Here is a 23,228-nt window from a genome sequence, read left to right on the forward strand (position 1 = left end):
GTGACACAGAAGCTTTTATTTTCGATTGTTTATAGTGATGCAAAACTATCCAGGCAACGCCGTTAACTGTGGGAGTTCATATCAGCATGTTTCATCACACCGATGTTTGTGACCTGCTCCCCACACTTCGGAGTCAGGAAATGAGTCAGGAAATAAGTTAAGCAAAGATTTCCCGTCTTTCACTTTGTGGCTCTGTGCCTGAATAAAGTGAGCTGAAAAACATTCAGAGTGAAATTCACGAACACAACATGTGTTTTGAAACACACTGAGTCCCCTAAAGAACTTCCTCATCTTCTTCCAACACACACACACACACACACACACACACAGAAGTCAGGCTTACCATCGGGCAGCTAAGAGGACCAGCAGATTTCTCAGAGGCCAGCCCGGATGTTGAGACAGAGTACACGGATCATAGACGCCCACAGTAACCTAGAAAAGCCAAACAAGGTGTGTTTACATTACCAAAGCGTGAGTCTGTGTGTGTGAGAATGAGTCTAATCTGATGGTGGGGATGAGCCACAAAAAGTACGGTTTATTTTTATCAGTACTAGTTTATTCTAAATATACCTTATAGTTTTAGATATTATTTTATTAATTCCATTTTATTAATTCCATAATAACTCAACTAGAGCGGCTAAGTGACTTCATCTCTTTTTGTGCAAAACAACACGTGGTCAGTTTTTTAATCAAACATTGTGGAGTTATTTTACAGAATGAAAACGCAAATTTCACAGATTCCTCTGTGTTTTCGTCTATGTACAAAATCAGACTCAGAAATACCCTCCAGACAAAAACTTTGTGGGTTGGACGATAAAACAATCTCGAAACGGGATCGCAATAAAATGTATGTCGATGACAAAATGATAAACTTAAGTCATTTTCACTTGATATGGAGAGACCTACAGATCAAAACAGTGTGTCATGCAGCAGATGTTAAGAGACAGCTGTCAGTCAGTCTGCAGTGTTGGGGATGCGCGTCATTGTACACGCCCATTTTCACTGCAAAGTCTGTGCTGAGGTGAAGAGGAAATGAAAGTAGCGTGGACATAACGAAAAGAGGGGAAAAATGGACCTCAAAAATGGACGAAATAGTGGATAAAAAAGGTTACACAACGTCAATAATTTTGAAGTGGTTTGGCTTCTGGAAAGGTGACGAAGCACGGACAAGGACGGTCTGCTAAATATGTCGTCGGTTGTCACAACAAACCTTTTCCATCACCTGAAAAGGTGGCATCCCAGCGACTACACTGAGAGCGTGAAAATCTGGGCCAAAACTGAAGTGAGTCCACCAACAAGTGTTCTATGGCCTAACACTTCTGCTGCTGTGGGCAGTGCTAGCGGAGCCGCACCAAAACAGCGATCAACAGTGTCCTTTTTTGCCGCCGTAATCCCGTATGAAAGTGACCGAAAAGGAGTAAAGTTAAAACAGATGCAGTGTCATACTTTCCAGCCAAAGACAAGATGCCTGTGAGCACCTTGGAGGAAGACGGATTCAAGAAATTACTTTAGGTGCTAGACTGCAGGTACGAGCCCCCAGGCTGGAAATATTTTTCTCAAACTGCCCCAGCTTTACGACGAGTGCCGTGAGAAGCTGGAAAATCATTTGATTTCTTCAGGTGTCACACATTATCAGGATACTTTTCAAACTCATTATCAAATTACATATCGTGATAAATACCAATATCTATCAATATCAAGAAAATTATCGTGATAATATTTTTTGCCATATTGCCCAGCCCTAATTTCCAGTTAAGTGCAGTTGGCTGCATGTCAGATTAGATGCTACATGCTAGCAACTACACTACACTCAACGATGAGACTGACTTCATGATGGAAGCAGAAAATGGCGTCCCACAGCAGCGAGGGCGAACAATGATTCAAGGGGATAAAGATTTGTGACAGGTAACCGTGCGGTGACTGCTCCACTGCAGTGTGTCAGTCCTGGAGGTCAAAGGTTTTCTTTAAGTGCTTTAAGTTGTGAAGAAGACTTTGTTTTTCTTCAAGTGCAATGTATGCTCCATTTTTAAGGTGGTGTACATATTAAAGGTAGGATCTGGAGGATTTTCAAACAAAACAAAATATAGACATATACAAATGAAATCCTGCTTAATCATCACCTATGGGCTTCTACTCATGTGTGGTGGTGACTCTGTTTGCAGAGCTCCTGCCCTTTAACTGTATTTAGATGTTTTTGTGAGCTCGGACCGCTTCTGGGCGGAGATTTCCCCAGCCAATGAGAGAGCGCAGGTGCCGTGCCCGAGTGTGTCCGAGCATGCACCATCGCGAGCCTTGCCTGAACCTGTTCTGTGAAGCCTTCTTCCGTACCTCCGGGCTCCGTACACCCGGGAGAGTTGAGCTTGATAGGAGGGGCCGAATTTGAATATGTGTTTACAAACAGCAACTGGAAAATCCTCCAGACCCTACCTTTAAGAAGAAATAAACTTCATCATCCTCAGAATCCTGACCGCTTGCTTTTTTATTACCAGCATTTACCTGTACTTTTACTGATAATACTTTATTACATCTAATATAATATTCCTTTTGATACTTGAGCACAGTAAATACTGTATGACTTTTACTGAAGTAATATTCTAATAGGTGACTAACTTCTACTAAAGTCATTTTCTGGTAAGATATCTGTGCTTTTACTTAAACATGGCTGTCAGGTACTTAAAAAGTTTTAAAAGTTGGAAAAAATACTTTTATCATACACAGATTTACACTTTTTTTTTTAATCTGTTGCTTTAAAAGATGAAAAAAGAAAAACTCAAGTACTACCTTCTTGGTGCCAGCGAAGAACTTGTCCCAGTCCCCGAGTGGAGCCATCTGAACAGTGTCCTCGGTGTACTTCATTAGGAAGTAAGGCACTGCAGTGGTCCCTCTTTTGATACACAGGACATCATAGGCCTCCTGTAGGGCTGCGATCTGAGACATCGATAATTAGAAGTCAGCCATAATTACAGAAAGCTTTGTACTGCACAGTACGGTAACAACCTCTTTCATATATATTGAGCGTTTAAAGGGCAATTATAAATAATATCCATTCATCCATTTTCTGCCTCTTATCTGGGGCCAGGTCACGGTGGCTGCAGGCTAGAAAGGCAGTCCAAATACTCCTCCTGGGGGATCTGGAGGTGCTCTCAACCCAGATAAGGTAAATATATAATCTCTCCAGCATGATGTGGGTCTACCCTGGGGTCTTGTACCTGTTGAACGTGGCCGGAAAACCTCCAAAAGAAGGCCCAAGAGGCCTCCAGATCACATGCCCAAACCACCCCAACTGGCTCCTTTCTATGCAAAGGTGCAGCAGCTCTACTCCGAGCTCCTTACTCTATCTCAAAAAATGAACGCTACAGAGGAAAGTAATTTAAGCCACTTGTTTCTTGTTTGCTTATTTTTATTTTATGTGATCCAGGATATTTCTGACCTGATTTATTAGTATGCTGTGATTCTGAATTTTTCTTTTATTTTCTGTACCTGCTATACGTTGTTTTGTGTACAACTTTGTTAAATTTGCTGCTGACTGTCTTTGCCAGGACATTCTTGTAAAGATTTTTAATTCCAATTAGGCTTTTCCTACTTGAATCAATGTTGAATGAAATATAATTTCCATCCACTTGTATTTGCAATCTCATTTGTTTAGTCACAGCCACCTCCCGCATGAGAACCTGAGACGCTTTCTGAAGCATAATGTCAGCAACTGCTGAAATATAAGTTACACTCAATGAAAGGATATTATGGCATTCATTACACGGATAACTCCTGCTGTAAGAAGTATTTTAGTGATTATGAACACATACACTGTAACTGTTTATTGTGTCTTCTCATTCATATTTCTCAGATGACAAGAAAATCTATTTTATTTATGTATGTAATGTGCAGTGTTTTCTCATAGACTTTATCAGAGTCAGGTTGGCCGAGACACTGGTCAGTGAAGTCATATTGTGACACTGGCTTCATCTTAGCGCTGAACTGATTAAACTTTGGTTGGAGGCTCATGAGTTATTATCTGTCAAGGTGTTACATAACACTGATAATTCAGTTTGATAGGAAGAGAAACCATAGACAGAATAATGAAGTAAAGGTTAACCGGGAGAAATCGTCATCACTGTGGCCCGCAGTTGGCGTCATGCTGCTCATGAGTCATTCTTATTCAGTCATAACGAGGCTTTTTCTCATCTTGAATCCACTGACCTGAGAACTAACAATTTTACTTCATTATTCTATTCAAGTAACGAGGGGCTGCGACCATGTCATTTCTTAGGGAAGAGGAAACGGACATGGAATATAGTATTTGAATTATCTGTCCAACGTACATCACAGAAATTCATCAGCTTATGGTACCATGAACATCATACAAGGGTTCAACTGTACACTTTCTGTCGTGTTTGTTATCAACATCTGGGGTCAAACACCTGAAAACTATTTAGATTTAGAAATTTAGAGGATGGCCATACCACCATCGTTCACATAACCCTCATCCCTACTATAATCCCAAGACACTCTATGTACTGTAAATGTATACATACTTGTGTATATGTGCATTGTTGTGCAATCCTGTCGTGCAAAATTAAAACTAAATTAACTTAGTGACCTTATAAGGAGTAATGCACCTCCAGTTTAATTTCAAAGTGTACTGTCCAGAATATTGATCCCAGTGGTTGTACTGTATGATGATCTTTAAAAAGCAAACCTGTTTTGGTGAGAAGACTTGCTCCAGTGCAGATGGCTGTCTGATGATCTTCACTCCCTCTGGGAAACAGAGTGCAGGGAAGCAGAACCAGTAGTAGAAATGATATTTCTTCAAATCCTGAAAAAAGATGGTCAGAGAAAGGATTTGAAAATGGCAAAAACAGTGAGAGGAAAACAGAAAGATAGTCTCACATGAAGTCATTACTATACATAACTAATGGATTCATAAGATGCTGTTTATACGCACTGCAAAGGTCAGCAGAATGAATTTGCAAAGGATGGACGGGTCATTCAACGCAGCTCCGGACTGTATGGCATCCCATATCTACAAAATAACAGAAGGTGAAAATTGAATTAATTCATGTATGTGAATATGTGTGTGTGATTGAGAACATTCCCATTGTATGTCTTTACCTCCTTGGCCTCTCTCTCCAGCAGAGCCTTCTTATCGGTGGTCTTAAAGGCATCGAGTGTGTTGGTGTTATACAGCGTCCCAACAGCTGGACAGCAGCGGGCTGGTGTCGGACTATCCCTAAGAGCAAAACACATCATACCTTTGCAATATGAATGCATGCTGTTTGTTTACAACGTGCTACATTTTGTGAATGTGAATACAGTTCCAGTCTGGTTTCCGCCCACGTCACAGCACAGAGACAGCTCTCCTAAAAATCATCAAAGACCTCCTGATGGCAGCTGACTCCGGACTATTAACCATCCTCATTCTCCTCGACCTGAGTGCAGCCTTTGACACCATCTACCACACCATCCTCCTCTAGTATCAATTGGTATATCTGACATACCCCTGGACTGGCTCAAATCCTTTCTCTCTGGCCGCACTCAGTTCATTCAGTTGAAAACCTTCACATCCCAACCATCTCCCCTCTCCTCAGGTGTTCCCCAAGGCTCTGTCCTCGTTCCCATCCTGTTTATTATCTATCTCCTCCCTCTTGGTCATATATTCCATAAATACAATATCCATTTCCACTGTTACGCGGACGACACTCAGCTCTACCTTTCCACCAAACCCACCTCCACCTGCCCGCCTTCCTCCCTCTGTGACAGTTTACAGAAAATTAAATCCTGGTTTTCTTCAAATTTCCTAAAACTCAACAGTGACAAAACCGAGGTTTTCCTCATTGGCTCTAAATCCACCCTCACTAACACTCCCAGTTTCACCATCCCCACTGACAACTCCTGTGTTTCCCCCTCCCCTCAGGTTAAGAGTCTGGGTGTTGTCCTTGACAGCACTCTGTCATTCCAAACCCACATCAATAACATTACCTGGTCAGCCTATTTCCATCTACGCAATATTAATCGTCTATGTCCGTCCCTCACCCCCAAGAGTGCTGCCATCCTGGACCACACTCTGGTTGGATCCCGTCTGGATTACTGTAACTCTCTTCTCTTTGGTCTCCCCCACAAGGCCATCCATAAGCTCCAATTGGTCCAGAACTCTGCCGCCCGTTTCCATCACCAGAACTCCATCCATCAATCACATCACGCCTATCCTACAACAACTTCACTGGCTTCCAGTCAAATACTGCATGGACTTTAAAATTCTGCTCCACACTTTCAAGGCCATCCATAACTTCGCTCCCCCATACCTCTCTGATCTCCCCCACATCAACACTCCCTCCCGGACACTCAGGTAGGCCTCTTCCATCAGCCTCATTGTGCCCTCTGCCCATCTGTCCACCATGGGGTCCAGAGCCTTCAGCCGCTCTGCCCCCCGCCTCTGGAACTCCCTCACGCCCTGACATCAGGAACATTGACTCATTATCCATTTTCAAATCCCGCCTGAAAACCCACTTTTTTAAACAGGCCTATTCTCTTTAATTGCCGTTGCTCTGCTGCAGATTTCACATTTTACTGTGTTGATGTTTGACGTGTCTTTTACCCCTTTTAAATTTAACTGTCTGTTACTTGTTCTGTAAGGTGACGTTGAGTGCCTTGAAATAAAATGAATTATTATCATTATTATTACAGTTGCTTTGTTAAAGGCTTCCACACGACAGGAACGTGAGCAGTGATCCAAATTTAGTTCAACCCTAAACTGACCTGGCTGATAAACTTTAAAGGAAGTTCAAACATTCATTATTCCATAACAATGAAAACTTCACTCAACTTTTATAAATACTGTTCAGAAGCTCAAAAAAAGGATACGACCACAGTAACTGTTTCCTAATTTCTATGAATGTGTTCCTTTAAAAAGTTTTGATAATTGCTGCAGTAAAATCATATCCTGTTCTTTTTTTTAAATAAACAGTCAGGATGCTCACCATTGTGTAGAAGAATGTGAAGAATTTTAAGCGGTTACTTCGTGAATACTGAATCAGAGATTTGATATCTGATATTTTAGGAAATTTTCATATGATTCTCTGTCTGTATTATCTATTTTTTAACAACCACATAATAATAGGCTTCTTTTTCGACAAATTCAGTCTTTTCTTCACCCCAATGCTTCCCATCGTTCTATTAGCTCTTTGGTTGTTTTAACCGTTTAGCAGTTTAGCAGTTGTTTAGCAGAGAGTGAAGGCTGTGAATATAGCTTGTGTTCACATCTTCATTGTCTTCCTTATCCTTTTTTTTGTATGTTAATGTCTTGAAAGTAATCTGAATTTTAAGAATAACAATTTCATCTAGTTTTCTTCACTGAAGAGAGATATAGGCCTACTGTACTGTATATAAAAAAAGTTTTCTTATACACTTTAAAATCAAGAAGGCGACCCGTGAAGCTTTGGCAACTCATAGTGGGGATCAGAACCCCCAGATTGGGAATCAATGGTGTAGATTAATAAATGATCCAATCTGTAATTTCTGATGATTTGATTTTAATTTATAATTGAAAAATCTAAAGTGTTCAGTGCCTTTTAGAGCAGGAAAAACCATCTATAACTTAGAATATTTATTGTTTACATTGATGGAAGAGTTTTAAAAACCTCTGTATTTAAAAGCAGAGCATGTCATTTTGAGAAAAACCTCCAGCTACTCTTAGTCAAGACGAAAACTACCTATTCAGAATCTTGAGAATCACAGCATTGAAACAGATAACCAAAGGGTGGAAAAAAACTAACACCCCAGATTTAATAAAATGGGAAAGTATGATTCAAGAAGTACAGTTCATGTAGCAAGGGGCTCACAAAATACAGAATAAGGAAGATGCGTTTGAGAAAAGGTGGCTTATAGAAGATGGGAAACTCTATACTGTCAATGTATTTAATGCATAAAAATGTCTTATTCGTTATTATCTTCTACTGTAAGTTAAGACTGCATATCTTTAACCGTTCAGTTATTTTTTTCCCCTTTTTCCCCCCTCTATCATTTTTAAACTCTGAATGTATTGGTTGTTTACATCTTTCATGTTTTTCTCTATTTATTCTCCCTTTAACTCTGACCGAATTTTTTCTTTGCAATGAATTGTAAACAAAAAAGCAAATAAGCTGTATATATGAAAATGGGCTTGAAAAAATAAATCATTTAAAAAAAGTATACTTATTGTTTACCGTATTAAAAGACTTTAACAAATCAAGACTCACATTTGTATCGTTCATTACACCTTCAAAGACTAAGTGTCACAAAAAGAACTAAGGGTGAAGATATGGTTTGTAAAGGCAACATACTGCTTCATACTTACGCTTCAAATGCACTGAACTCCAACGTCAGGCGGGTGGGCAAACCGAGTGGGTCCCCTATAGGACAGAGGTGTGAACAAAACGGTCACAATATTTCAAAGTTGTTTAATAAAGCATACTGCTCAAGATAAACTCAATGCCCTCCCCTGTGCAACCTGTGTAATTAATATTAGTATTATATAATATCTAGAGGTGTCAAGAAAAAAGTTAATAAAAACTGCAACTTAAGAGTTATTGTTTTAATGATACCATCTGATATCTCACCCACTCACCATTGTAGTAATATCCTTTGATACACTTGGGGCTCTCGTCCAATCTGTAGTCGTTGAGCTTCTTCTGCGTGAGCTGGTGCCAGAAGCCGGCCTCCAGAGCACTGCTGAAGGGAGCGAACTGCAGCTTGAGGTCTGGACTGGTGGACGCTGCTTCACTGGTGTCAGATGCCATCACAACTCCACTAACACGACGCGCAGCCAAGTACTACAAGCTGTGAAATGAAACAGAGTTGCGAGCTCTATAATCAGTCACAACTACGACACACTTTCAGTATGACAGTTACATTCACACTGAGGTTGTTACCAACGGGCTTAACACACATACACAATAAAAAAATATATGATAACTGATTTGGTGCTGAGCTTGTGACCTCTGATGTCACTGTTTAATATAGAATCAAGAAACAGTAAATGTATAAACTATTATGAGGAAGCAGTGAGGTCATTCAGTCAGTTTACTGGTGATCAGTCAATTGATAAAGCACGAAACAAATAATATATGTATCAACCAGTGCAATGGTTATGGTTGGGTGAGCCCACTAAAAGCATGCATCCCTAACCATCGGCAATATTCTGTGGCAAAACAAAGTGTTTAAATCATTCACAACAGGCTAAAGATAGTGGGTGACATATGTATGACGTACAGATCGTAAAACCTTTTGCAGCAAATTTGTGATTTAGGACAAGTCAGCCTTTTCTGTCTTTATATATCTTTATATTCAATAAACAATAATAACGATAATAACTTTATTTATAGAGCACTTAAGTGTTTTCCAAGGTGAAGAAAATACAAAACAGAAGAGATACTGATAAAAAGTAAGCATATACATGCACCTTCACCAACATATACACCTGTACGCATACATACATACATACATACATGTACACATTTTGTCAGTAGTACGTTTTTAGACGAGATTTAAAGACATGAACAGAGTCAGCTGATCTGATGCTCAGTGGGAGGCTGTTTCAAAGTGAGGAGCAAGAATTGAAAAGGCTCGATCACCCTTTGTTTTTAACCTGGAACAGTTAGAAAACCCAAACTAGCAGACCTGAGAAGCCTGTTTGGGCTGTACGGTGTGAGAAGCTGAGTTATATACTCTGGTGCCAGATCATTGAGAGCTTTGTATGTAATTAAGGGAACTTTAAACGAAGGAGTACTTTGCACACCTACTTCCATACAGGTACATAGGAGAAGGGCGAGAAGATTAAAACCCTGATGAAGGTCTAGTCACCGAAACGTTGCGGGAGCATTAAAAGCATTATTTTTGCAATTTAGACAGTGTGCAGGAGTCTTTTCTACAAGTTTTATAAAACAAACATTAAAATGGATTCTGAAAGAGACTGGAAGCCAATGCAGGGAAACCAAAATAGGTGTGATGCGTGAGGATCGTTTTGTTTTGGTCTAAAGTCTAGCTGCTGAATTTGAACGATCTGGAGCAAGTTATGCTGGTAATAATCACTTGAAATCATCTGACTAACAAATATAAATATCCTAATCTTTAGAGTCAAATGTTTGTAACATACAAAAATGTGAGTTGCCCCTTGTTCTTTTGCTTTTTTTGTATCATCAATGAGATAAAATATGTTAAGATAGGACATAACGGCAATGCATACTTAAGGTTTTGAGACTACTGGCCAGAATAAATGAACAATTCAGACACGTTTCTTTGGGCTCTGCGACTGAACAACCACCAAATGTCCCCTCTGGTATCAATGAAGGTTTATCCTATCTTATCTTATCTTATGTCAGAAGTGATACATAGATTAATCCACAATGGATGCTATCTGCACATCCAAATGTTCTGCTACATGGTAACATCTAACACTACTTATTTCAACACTTTCAAAACATTTTTTTGCAAATTCGGCTGTTTATATGAACACAAAATGCAAACTAAAGCCCTGCCACTCTTGTGTTATATGGATTATTTCTTATTGGCAAATGTGTTGCACCAGGACATCTAACATTTAAACACTTTAAATATCTTCTTCGGGACTTTAAATTCTCACAGGTGAATTAATGTATGTTTAAATTCCACATATATTTCATCTGGACTTAAAGTCTTGTGACACAGTCCACACAGTGAAACCAGAAGCTTTGACAGCTTCAACTGCTTTGACGTTTTTTTTACACGCAACGAGCATCTCCATGGAAACAAAATCCCTTCATTACAATATACATGTATTTTAAAGCAGATAAACTGCGCTAACATTGAGCACACGTTCATCTGTCAAACTGTACAAGCTGAGGTTTGTGCACTTACCAGAGATCCTTACTTCCGGGTCCGGATGATCATGTGATCACGGGACTTGTCAATACAGCAATGCAGTGTGGGTAAATAGCTGTCAGTTAGCTTAGCGGCTAATGAAGAAGTGTATCCCTCTCTGTGTCTTACGGGACACGTATCATGGAGTAAATGAGAAAGTACCAGAATAAAAACATGAACGCGCAAACGATGAAGCACGAGAACACTGACAAAAACTTGTAGGCGCCGTTTCTTTTCATGTCGGAGTGAACAGATATGTTCGGATGTTTAGGGACCAAGCCTCCGAGATGTAACTTCACCAATGTCAGTTCACTATCTGCACAACCGGTTTAACGAGGTTAATTCACAACATACTTGTGGTTAAACGGGAAGAAGTCCGCATTCACGAAAATGTAGTAAAAGATTTATGAGTTCATTTTAGTCCGGATGAATACCGGAAAATCAGAAATTGGCTTCACCTGGACACCGGACTGTCAAACAATGAGTTAGGGACCGTGGCAAAACTACACTGCTGGGAAAAAAACGGACAGTTCTGATTTCCGAAATGCAAGTTATGAGCCCTAACTTTTATTTTGGCTCTTCCAGGCAATTTATTCGTTTTTAATTTGACATATTTAAAAAAAAAAAAATGAATCTAAGTACGCCCCTAAACTCTGGAACAGTCTGCCTGAGGGTCTTAGGAGTTCTACATCTGTTAAAAGGCTACTTGTCAATCTAACCTGAAGACACATCTTTTTAGCATTGATTTCTCCTGAAATGTATTTCTACTGATGGTTGTTTTATCTTATCTTAGCCTGTAGTTTTAACTGAATTTTATTTTTATCTTTTATTATTATTTTTCATTTATTAATATTCATATTATTTCATCAAATGTTTTTATCATCTGCTTTTTCTCTGTCACAAATTATTTGATTGTTTTTTATATTCAGCACTCTGTGTTGCATTTTACGCATGAATTGTGCATAAATGGCGGCAGTAGCTCAGTCCACAGGGACTTGGGTTGGGAAACCGGAGGGTAGTGATGGTGAAATCGAAGCTTCATGAAGCATTGAACCACTTTGAGGCCGTTTACACGTACACGGTGATTTTGATAAACGGAGACATCTTCCTTAGTTTGTGCCCTTCATTTACACGCAAACGGAGATTTCTCCTCTGAAAACGAGTCTTTCTAAAAACTCCGGCCAGAGTGGAGATTAACGGAGTTATAGGCAGCCGACGTCACAGTATGCGCCGTAACTTGCGCCTGTGTCAAAAGTGCGACCTATGTTGCTATGGTGACAATGGATACATGGAAGGCTTGAGCTTCTCGTTACACTGCCACCTACAGGTTTGGCGTGCTCTTGTGTATATATACACGGGTAAGTGTAAACGAAGATCTTTTTGAAAACGGAGACGGTGAAATGTCCATTTATGAAAATAGCCGGCAACATGTAAACGGCCTCTTTGACACACCTGCTTCAAGAATGGCACACTGCTTCGAAGCATTTCATACAGTCAGAACAGAAGAGTGACATCTGCTGGCTGTGTGTCAGAACTGCATCTAAGTGGAAGACCTGGAAAAGCCTCAAGACTGCCTGTAAGGAGGCCTCGCTCCCGGTAGTCACGTGATTGTGGGCGTGCCGAAGCAGGGATCGAAACACTGCCTCGGAACACTTGCGCTTCAAAAGATCGACACTGTGTCGAGCAAACTTGGCTCGAGCGTAACATCACTACCGGAGGGTCGCCTCTTCAAGTCCCCGTCCGGACCAAATGTGGAACGTGGTATGTAGCTGGAGAGGTGCCAGTTCACCTCCTGGGCACTGCTGAGGTGCCCTTGAGCAAGGCAACAAACACCCCCAACCGCTTGGGGCGCCTGTCCATGGGCAGTCCCCTCACTTTGACATCTCTCCACTTAGTGCGTGTATAGGTCCTGTTTGTGCATGTGTGTATTTCGGACCTGTGTGTAAATGACAACTGAGTGAAAAAATTGAATTTCTCCTCAGGGGGATTAATAAAGTATATATATTTTATATATATAAAAGGTTTTTATTTATTAATTTATTAATATATATTTTGGCTGTCACCTAACAGCAAGAGGGTCCCTGGTTTAATCCTAGGAGGGAACCCTTTTACGCGGAGTTTGCATGTTCTCACCGTGTCACCCTGGGTTTTCACTGGGTACTCCAGCTTCCTCCCACAGTCCAAAGACATGCAGGTTAATTGGTGAATGTGAGCGTGAATGGTTGTCTGTCTCTATGTGTCAGCCCTGTGGTAGTGTGGCGACCTGTCCAGGATGTACCCCGCCCTAGCCCAATGTCAGCTGGGATAGGCTCCAGCCCTCAAGAGGATAAGTGGTTATGGAAATTAATGAATGAATGTAAGGATTAAGTGCATGAACATAAATTCCAAGAGACCAAGGACCAGACTGAAGCAAAGATTTTAGAAGTACGGAGGTCATGAAATTGCTAACATTTCAAATCTTTTTTATTATTATTTTGGGATATAGCTGTTCTCCACACAAAGAAAATTTGAATGGGTAAATCAAAATCCTTGTTTATTTTTTATTTTGTTAGTCTTGGAGTGCTCAGATACAAATATAGTATGGAAATACTGAGTCTAAAAATAGTGGATTGATGTGTTGATGGAAAACCCCAAACATTTTTTTAAGCAGCTTTTTATGTCTCAGGATGGGAATTCATCCAAATGTAACCACTATTATTACTAGGACAGGAAGATTTGGCTCTTGTTTTCAGCTAGTCTCCTAGGCATACACACTCCAACATCACAGTGTCAGGCTACTTTAGAGTAACAGGTGGCATTATGGACTATTGCTTTGGAATGACAGATTAAAGTCCTTAGAATCTGATTTACCACTCAGTTTGCCAGTGAACGGTTTATTGCACATAATAAATTTATTGCACATAATCACAGCTGGGTCATTTAAAGTTCAGTGACATTCTGTCAGCCATATTAACTGGTTGAGTGAAACAAAGCAACAAATCCAACAGTGAGCTTCATGTAGGCGTACGCTGTGAACTGGCGGTCAAACCAGCTTGTGTTGCTTTTAACATGCACCTTTTAAAATGCTGGACTGGATTTAAGTTGCACTCATGGATCAACTACACCACATCCGTGACCAAACACTAATTTGTTTTCGTAAGTAGCTGATACTTCATGTTTCGTTTAGGTTTAAAAAAGAGTTTGATTATTATAGATGAATTCATTCCTCAAAGTAAAATGTAAAATGCTGCAGCAAATGTAGCACTTGTCATATGAATTTCAAAAATATATGCTCTTCTTTTTTCATGGCTCTTATACCATGTTTATTGTCAGTCTCTGCTTCACACTTACATTGTCCTGTTCTCACTCCTCTTCATTTCACTGCCAGTATATAACTCCTCTTCATTTCCCATGATTGAATCGAGGTGTACTCTTTTAAACAAACTTGCACAAGTCACGGTAGAAATAACCAGAAGAAAATGCAACCCCTTTGGAGTGGTTTAAAAGCCCATGTTTTGCAGCAGCAGTTTAAGGAAATTGTTGTTAATGTGGTGTCAAGGCAGTTAGCCAAATGCATGCTCTGCCCTGTCAGTGAAATTAGCGTCATGCAGTCCACTCCTCTTCATACACATCACATGAAAGACAGATTTATTCCCCTGATGAATACCCTGTGAGATCACTGTACTGTATATACTGTATATCTTCAGTAATCTTCAGAAATCCCTGACACAGACCACACAGGGATGTAAAGAGACATTTTGTGGGGCCATGGATTTTAAAAAATACCATCTTTACACCTCTCAAGTTCAAAGCTAACACCTCAGACAACCTCTCCGTGGCACCCTGTGCAATCGCTTGATTAATGAGCACCTTAGTCTTTGGCAAACACGAAAACCATAAATCAACCACACAATAATAAGAAATAACTTTCATCCTGTTCATCCATAAAAAAAGAAAGATGAAGAGCATTAAAGTGCAGAGGTCCTCCCTGCATCTCTCACCAAAAGAAATGAAGGCTGAAGGTGATGATGTTATCGCTCATTGGATCAGAGCTTTGGCAGGCTTTCTTGCAATAACAGTAACAAAGATGTGAATTATGATGATGTTTATTTGGTGAAGGGGGCATTTAAGGAGAGCTCGAGACCCTATGGCCACTATGAGCCGCACGCCTGTGCTGCAACATGTAGTGAGAGTGATGCGGGTTGTGTGATGTAAAAACATTTATATATTTACGCCAGCTGATGATTTCTCCGCCATAAAATGAAGAGTAAGTCACAGATATTTTGTTCCTCTGCAGTGATGTACGACTGCACTGTTAACCCTATGGCACGTATGGCCTTAACACCAAGCTGACCTCTTTTGCCACATTAAATTGTTTCTAATAAAGCATTGTGTTTTTCAGGTGGGCATTTTTTATTACTACTTATATTGGTTTTGGCAAATCTGCACAGGCAAGCTCCATTTGTACAACTAACAGAGCGCTTAGCTTCCTTTCCACCCAACAGTAAAGTATCTATTAGGTTTATCAGAGTCAGCTGTGACTGAGCTGGTCGTGTTTTCACTGTTCCCATGGTTACAACCAGCATAAGACTGAAAACACAGAAATGTGCCACTTTTTGATGTTGAATTGATCTAATGGTTTGTGCGGAGAGCCTTTACTTAATTCAAACTGAGGGTCAAAAGATAGAAAGTGCTGTATGTAGTTCATAAATTCGAATTAAGTACACATTTTGTAAAATTCAACGAATATCTCCACAAGCTGTGTGTTTGCTGGTGTTCGTACACAGCCCTGGCACCGCACATGGGAAACAAACAAACACTATCATGCTGTGCTCATGCAGCGGACAGGGGAAAGGTCATGGATGTATAAAGAGAGAGGCAGTGGGAGTGAGAGGGACGGTAAAATGAAGCTTTTGAAGGAGGAGTGTCGGAGGGGTGTATTTGTTGAGGTGTTGAGGTCATGTATAAACAGTTTCTATCCAGAATCACATCAAGAATATAAAGGTGTGTGTAGCAAGACTGGATTACCTATAGGGCAGCATGATGAGCTGCCCCAGACGTCTTGCATTATAACTGTATTGCCTTATTTGGCATTATTATTTTGTTTAATTTAATTTAATTTAACTTAATTGATTTTATTTGGATTTATTTTATTTTATTTTACTTCATTTTATTCTTTTTTTTTTTGCACTCACATGGTGCATATTCCTAAGTAAAGTTAAAGTTAAAGTCCCACTGATTAAAGTTCCCTCGGGAACCGTGTGGTGATCTAAGTAAAGTTGTGTTTAATAAAATTACCTAATTACCTAACTAATTGACATAAAGAAAGCCCAAGGCCAGAAAGTGAGGTGTCTGTTTTTGCATCTTTATGCAAAAACAAAACCTGAAGCTGTCGTCTTCGTCTATAATGTGAACTAGATGGGAACTTGAGTGCAGCAGGGTCTCATCATCAAAATTTTTCCCAGGGGCCCCAGACAGGTTAATCCAGCTATATATGTACATACCCTACACAGTATATATACAATAGAGTTTATTCAAACACACAGCATATGCGTCTTTACAGTGGTGGAATGTAACTAAGTCCATTTATTCAGATACCGTACTTAAGCACAAATTTGAGATACTTTTACTTTACTTGAGTATTTTAATTTCATGCCACCTTCTTCCTACTTTACCACACTTCAGAGGGATGCAGAATAACCATCGTCTGGCCTCATTTCCGTCATCTATGTCTACCTCACTACATTTCAGAGGGAAATATTTGACTGTTAACTCTACTACAATAATTTGATAACTTTAGTTACTTTACAAATTGAGATTTCTGCACACAAACATATAAATATACAAGTGCAGCTGCAATTATTAGCTGATTGATTAGAGAATGAATGGGCAACTATTAAGATAATCATTAGAGTCATTATTTGTGCAAAAACATCTCATGTTTCCAGCTTCTCAAGCATGAAGACTTGCTGCTTTTCATTTTAATTAGTTTGATTAGTTTGATCCCCATACTCCATACTTTATTATTTATTAGGATGCGTTCTGGGTGCCTCCTGTTAGAGGTGTTCTGGGCACGTCCCACTGGTAGGAGGCCCCAGGGCAGACCCAAGACACCCTGGAGGGGTTACATATCTCAACTAGCCTGGGAACACCTTGGGGTCCCCCAGGAGGAGTTGGAAAGCGTTGCTGGGGAGAGAGACGTCTGGGGTGCTTTGCTTGGCCTGCTGCCCCAGCAACCCAGCCCTGGATAAGCGGATGAAAAACACTTCCATTCATTTTCCTGATTGTACTTACATACTTTTACGTAGGTAACGTTTTAAATGCAGGACTTTTATTTCTAACAGTGTGATATTAGTATTTATAGTTAAGTAAAGGATCTGAGTGCTTCCTCCATCACTGCTCATGGAAGTGAAGACACTACTATCCCTTAAATGGTAGATATGCTGTGGTATTCATAACATGGAGCATTATTAAAAACAAAAGTGATTATTAGAATAATAGACTGAGATCTTTGCTCTCTTTTGCAGAAAATCAATCCCTGAAGGAATGAAATGAGGCCAGACAGCAGCTAGCATTTATCATGACAAGTGTTCAAATTGAAAAGCCCTTCTCGCAGTAATTTCCATATCATTTACATGAACATCAGAACAGTCACTGGCCACATGATGAGAGCAGTGCTGGACAGAATATGCAGTAAGGATTTAGATTCTTTTGTATCTACCAGCAGAATGTTACAGCTTTGGTATGGGAAAAAATTAAATGAGAACATGTGAATCATGATTGTTTTGCTGAATACCAGCCTGACATTGGCTCCATCTTGTTGACAGAGATGTACTGTAGAGATGACAGAGTGCAATCACACTTCTTCCAGCTCACTTCCACCCCTCCTCTGATTTGTTTGGTTTGGCTGAGTAGTGACTCACAACCCACTGCTGGACACAGGAAACATTATGCGTGTCTTGATTTGGATTTTGTTGGAGGTTAATGCATTGTTACCCTGTTTCAGACAGTATAATCCACATATTAAAATTTAAAATGTGTTAATGGGCCTCTAACGTCAGAAAACAATTTTGATATTGTTATTTTTTATATCATAGGTGTGATAATGTGCTAACTGTCGTGCCATTTCACTTTGTTTTCTACAACAGGAGGCTTTGCTTTTTCTCATAGCAGACATAATTGTGCTATAGTGCTTTGTCTCTGGAGCCCGATGCATGCACTTTGTGCTTTTTCTCCAAATATCAAATCAATACAAAAAATGCATCACAAAAGCTTCAAATTTATGGTGGCTTTTTGGAATAACATTCTGTGCTCTTTGGCTAATGACATGAAAAGAGGTGCTGCATCACCTCATAAAACACATGAGTGTTAAAAGCTCAGCAGTCATTTTGTAAAGGGCGGTGTTTTAAAGAAAAACAAAACAGTGGGACAATGTTAATCAAGTTTCTTCATATACGTAGAAATAAATGTTACTTGTTCTGTTAATACCCAGCAAGCAATAGTCGTGATTTAAACGTATTGGCTATATTTAGCTCTGATTTAGTCTAGCTACATGTAAGCCAAATCTAGCCGATTTAATTTTGAAATTGATTAAATGTAATTTAATCAATTGTAATGTTTATCTCCATTTTTTGGACATGGTCTCTACATAGCCGTATAATTGATGACGTCTACACTTTTGGCTATGGTTAGACGTCTACCAAATTTTCACTGACAGCCCAAATTCAGCTGTGATTTAGCCTAGACGTCAGGTCTTCATGTAGACGGCTATTAGACATTTTTTAAACCAAGAAATGCTTGCTGGGATAGTTTCTCTTCAAATTATGTCTTTGTGTCTTGGGTCACACAGATGATGTGTGCCTGATGCTCCCTCTCATCGGCTCACATTGGGTCATCTTGGGTCATTGTCATCTTTTGAATAAGCTAGCAAAACCTTAAACGTTGTACATTAACCTAGACTTTGCCATCACATCTTTTGGTCCTGTCTGGTTTTAAATACTTACTGTAATTATATTTGTATAGAAATCAAAAATGTCTGCTGGAGCCTATTCCAGCTGACACTGGGTGAGAGGCAGGGTACACCCTGGACAGGTCACCAGACTCTCACAGGGCTGACACATAGAGACAGACAACCATTCACGCTCACATTCACACCTACAGACAATTTAGAGTCACCAATTAACCTGCATGTCTTTGGACTGTGGGAGGAAGCCGGAGTACCTGGGTGTACCACACTGACATCAGGAGAACACACAGGCTCTGCACAGAGGGGCTCCCTCCCTGATTTGAACCAGGAACCTTCTTGCTGTGAGGTGACAGTGCTAACCACTACACCACTGTGCCGCCCACACATATAGATGTGAGGCCAGATATACAAGTTATAGGAAAACATGAATGGTATATTCTGTATGCTTTCATACTTGTGCCTCATTTTAGCCCGTACTTTACCACTCAGTCCAACTTTCTATTTCACTGAAGCGTGCACTGCAACGTCCTGCAAAACCACATCCATCCAGTTTTTAAGGAGTCCCTTGCTGATACACTCATCTGTTCCACTTGACAATAGGAAAGAGTCGACAAAAGACAAACAGATAAAACAAGACCAGAAGCTTCCTCCATATTATTATGAAGATGGTGATTTTAATGTGTTTAAAACACAATAAATCATTAAAAGCTTGCATGTTTAAAAACTCTATAAGGAAGGGGGGAATAAAGAAACAACTGAACAGATCCCAAATCAGCGCTCCCGGGGGGGGTCACAGCTCATCAGACACTTGGCAAGATCAGTGTTTTTCCTGGACTGTCATTAGAAAGGCCAGCTAATGTCCCACATCCTGTCGCAATGATGAGAAAACAATGTGACAACTGCTCACAAATGCATGTTTGTAAAATGTTTTGTTTCATGTTACAACTCTGGCTCTGTACACGAATAGTGCAAAAAACAATAAATAAATAAATAAAATATTTTCTTTAAAAACACATTTTAGACATAGTTGCCCTCCGCTCTGCACCAGAGCCAACACACTGGACTCATACTCCTGATTCCCGAGGGTGAGATATCAAATTCTTTGGAGTTTAAAGGTCTCCGGCCTCAGATACACTTTATTATGATTAGCATAACACAGACAAAATAAATAACATTAACGTCAGACATTGTCCTCAACTGTTGCCATGAGTCTGAATCAGCGGGCAGTTAGATACAAAAATAAGATTTAAAACAAACTGAAAATAACTGATGCTCAAAGGACATATACAGTTTTAGCTACACTGATAAAGCTCACCCATGCGAGGGTGTAAAAGACATTTAATTGATGCAGCAGCTGTCCCCTTCAATTATCTGTGAATGTCAGCAACAGTTAGATGCCCATGATTTTGTTCTGCCTCTTTGCTCTGCCTGCCGCTATCTGTCACAAATGAATGTTGAGAATATTTTTAAAGACTCGTTTGAAGTTCCCGTTGCAGAGCGGGTATATAAAAGGGTTGAGAGTGGAGTTCATGTATCCTAACCATATGGTGAACATGTGGAGGTCGTGGTGCACGCACTCTCTGCAGAATGCCATGACCATGAAAGCTATGAAGTACGGTATCCAACACAGCAAGAAAGCAGCAATTATAAAGCCGAGCTGCTTGGCTGCCTTGTGCTCCTTATGGATCCTCAGGCTCTGGATACGCTGACGTGATTGGTCAATAAACCGTTGCCACGTCTGTCTAAGGGTCACAGCGTTAGCTGGGTCTAATTTGGCATCTTCGACCCCTTCCTCTATCCAGGGCAGAGCGTGACTGGGGTTGTAGTTGTTGTCGAGCACAGAGGTGTATCTCTGCACGTCTGAAACCTGACTGATATCACAGACGCCGCTCACTGACTTTGGCACCGTGACGTGACATTCGTTTAAAGACGTCCGAAGTTTGTAATCATTATTCCCCTCTGGACAAATAATGTCCTTTGGCACCGGAGGTTGACTCAGGGGCACCTCAGTGTCTGACTGCTTCTCTTCAGGAGACAGGGAGCACCTTTTGACCCTCTGTGCCATTCTGAGTCTTTTGGTTGTCATGGCGAGCAATGACGTCTGCTGGCACTTCACACCAATTTTTCTGTGAGATCTGGATGAAGCTGTTTTAGTTTTATCAGGATCCTCGAGGGAATATGGCTGATCTAGAGTGTTCTGGTCCAACAGGCGCTGTTTTTTAGAGAGTTTCATCGGGACGTTACATTCCCTCTTGGGTGATGTGGAGTGATTTCTCACTGGTGTTTGGGCATTTTGTCCATGCTCGTTTTCCCCAAATGAATCGGTTGGATGAATGATTCTCTCTCTGTCCCTCAGATGTTGCCTCACTGCCAAGTAGATGTGTGTGTAAAACCACAGCATCAAAATGGAGGGCACGTAGAAGTTGAAGACAGCAGTGATAACTTTAAACCACGTGACAAAGCGAAAATCCGTGTCACACTTGTTCTCCTCCTCGGGTTTAAGGTCCACATGTGTGAAAGACCTCCATCCTAAAATTGGAATAATCCACATCATCGACAGCAGCCAGGCTCCAGAAATCATCACACTCGCCTTTCCCCTTGTGCGATATTTCAGGTACTTGAGCGGCTGTCTGACGGAGCGGTATCGATCCAAACACAGGATAAACAAGCTGAAAATTGAGGCTGTGCTCGCCACATAGTCCATAATAAGCCAAAATTGGCAGACAGCCCGTCCCAGCTTCCATTCATCCTCCAACAAATACACCAGATTTAGAGGCATAACTGTGGTCCCCACGATCAGATCTGCCAGAGACAGGCTGACGATGTAGAGGTTCCCCACCGTGTGCAGGCTCTTCTCTCTCTTGATGGCGTAGAGGACGAGCAGGTTCATCATAATGGTGAGGAGAGACAGAAGTCCCAGACAGACCCCCAGCAGGGCGTTGTGGAAGCAGCCATGCAGAGTCAGGGTGTGATTGCTCCAGCTGTTGTTGCTGTTATTGACGGAGATGTTGGTGCTGAGGCGAGGAGGGTCTGTGGAGGGTGACAGACCAGATTCCATCATGGTAGGTGAGACGGTCACCTACAGATCCAGTCATATCATGGAAAACTGTAGTGACAGTGTGTCTCAAACTGTCGGCCAAAACATGTATGGTACAGCAGGTTTCAGTGGTGTGTTTACTCAGTTTGGATCCAACACTTGCAGCGTAATGACCTGTGCAACTTTATATTTAAAAAAAAAGATCCTTCACATGCTGGAGAAGGTGTAAATCAGTGTTGTCTTGATGTGTAGTCCATTTGTTATAGAAATCCACACTGTTTAACACCTGGAAACATAAAGAAAACACGTTTAAAACTGACACACACTTTTATTTCCTCTCCTCTTCACTCAATTTTTATTTTAATGTTTAATTTATTGTTACTTTAACATCTGTCCTTCACTGTGCAGAGTTTTCAACTACAACACCGTGGCTCAGAGGTAGAGCGGGTCATTTACTACTTAAATAATTGGAGGTTTGATCCCCAGCTCCTCCAGTCTGCATATCAAAGTATCCTTTGCCAAGATACTGAACCCCAAAACACCAGTGGATGATTACTGTGTAGCAGGTGGCATCATGTATGGGTGAATGTGGCGTAGTGTAAAAGTGCTTTGAGTGGTCAGAAGACTAGAAAGGTGCTTTACAAGTGCAGTCCATTTACCATTTTACATCCACCTGCTGAAGTAGGAAAGTGGCTCTGTCCTCCCTTTAAATCTCAGGTTAAGTTTAAGACATGCACATGTCACCGCGGTTTTGTGACATAGTGACTAGTTTAGAGGACAAGCATGGTCCAACATGCAACTCACTGTTTAGAGCAGTGGTGCATGGTTGCCTGTGGTAGCATAGCATTTTTTTTATTTATTCATATTTTTATCAACATATTGAGGGGGCGACATTTTGAGCATAACTGAAGTAATAATAATATTTTTTTCATAGCACTTATCTACACAAGGTTACAAAGTGCTTCACAAAGTGCACTGAAATAGGACAATTTAACAGTACAAAGGAAATAAACGCAGATGTTGCAAATCACAAAAGTACAAATCAGGCATTAAGGGGGAAAGCTTTACTATAAAAATATGTTTTAAGCAATGATTTAAAAACGGGTAATGTGCCAGTCTAATCTCCTCAAGCAGAGAGTTTCAGAGCTTCGGGGCCTTGATGGTAAAAGCCTGGTCACCTCTAGCCACCAGCCTTGATCTAGGGACAACTAGTGAGGGTCGAGGATCTCAGGTCACGACTTGGAGCGCAGGTGTTAAGAAGCACAGTTATATAACTCGTTGCTAAACCATGTTGAGCTTTAAAAGTTATTTAAAGAACCTCAAAATCAATTTTGAAGGTAACTGGCAACCAGTGGAGGGAGGCGAGAATTGGGGTGA

The 23,228-nt window shown here is 40.6% G+C and overlaps 3 protein-coding genes across 4 annotated transcripts in view; 1 reads left to right on the forward strand and 2 right to left on the reverse strand.

The window, feature by feature from the left end:
• Positions 1 to 11,461, reverse strand: part of atg7 (ATG7 autophagy related 7 homolog (S. cerevisiae)) — a 121,082-nt gene extending 109,621 nt beyond the window's left edge. The window contains exons 1-8 of the mRNA XM_050039375.1: positions 10,867 to 11,461; positions 8,600 to 8,811; positions 8,330 to 8,384; positions 5,110 to 5,227; positions 4,943 to 5,020; positions 4,697 to 4,813; positions 2,782 to 2,928; positions 344 to 432 (exon numbers count right to left, since the gene is read on the reverse strand). Of these exons, the coding sequence (XP_049895332.1) occupies positions 344 to 432; positions 2,782 to 2,928; positions 4,697 to 4,813; positions 4,943 to 5,020; positions 5,110 to 5,227; positions 8,330 to 8,384; positions 8,600 to 8,771 (776 nt within the window). The 5' untranslated portion in view covers positions 8,772 to 8,811; positions 10,867 to 11,461. The remainder of the gene's footprint in view (positions 1 to 343; positions 433 to 2,781; positions 2,929 to 4,696; positions 4,814 to 4,942; positions 5,021 to 5,109; positions 5,228 to 8,329; positions 8,385 to 8,599; positions 8,812 to 10,866) is intronic.
• The window catches only part of LOC126386795 (putative nuclease HARBI1), a 133,732-nt gene that overhangs the window by 63,582 nt on the left and 46,922 nt on the right, over positions 1 to 23,228 (forward strand). The gene's annotated exons all lie outside the window — the stretch shown is intronic.
• Positions 19,532 to 22,020, reverse strand: hrh1 (histamine receptor H1). The gene has a single exon (XM_050039376.1). The coding sequence runs from the start codon at positions 21,873 to 21,875 to the stop codon at positions 20,256 to 20,258; it is 1,620 nt and encodes a 539-aa protein (XP_049895333.1). The 5' UTR covers positions 21,876 to 22,020; the 3' UTR covers positions 19,532 to 20,255.

The sequence above is a fragment of the Epinephelus moara genome, chromosome 24 (assembly GCF_006386435.1).
Source record: "Epinephelus moara isolate mb chromosome 24, YSFRI_EMoa_1.0, whole genome shotgun sequence".
Lineage (NCBI taxonomy): Eukaryota > Metazoa > Chordata > Actinopteri > Perciformes > Serranidae > Epinephelus > Epinephelus moara.

Bases quoted from the DNA above. Each gene is read 5' to 3' on its own strand.
- hrh1 (XM_050039376.1), bottom strand. From the start codon at position 21,875: ATGATGGAATCTGGTCTGTCACCCTCCACAGACCCTCCTCGCCTCAGC.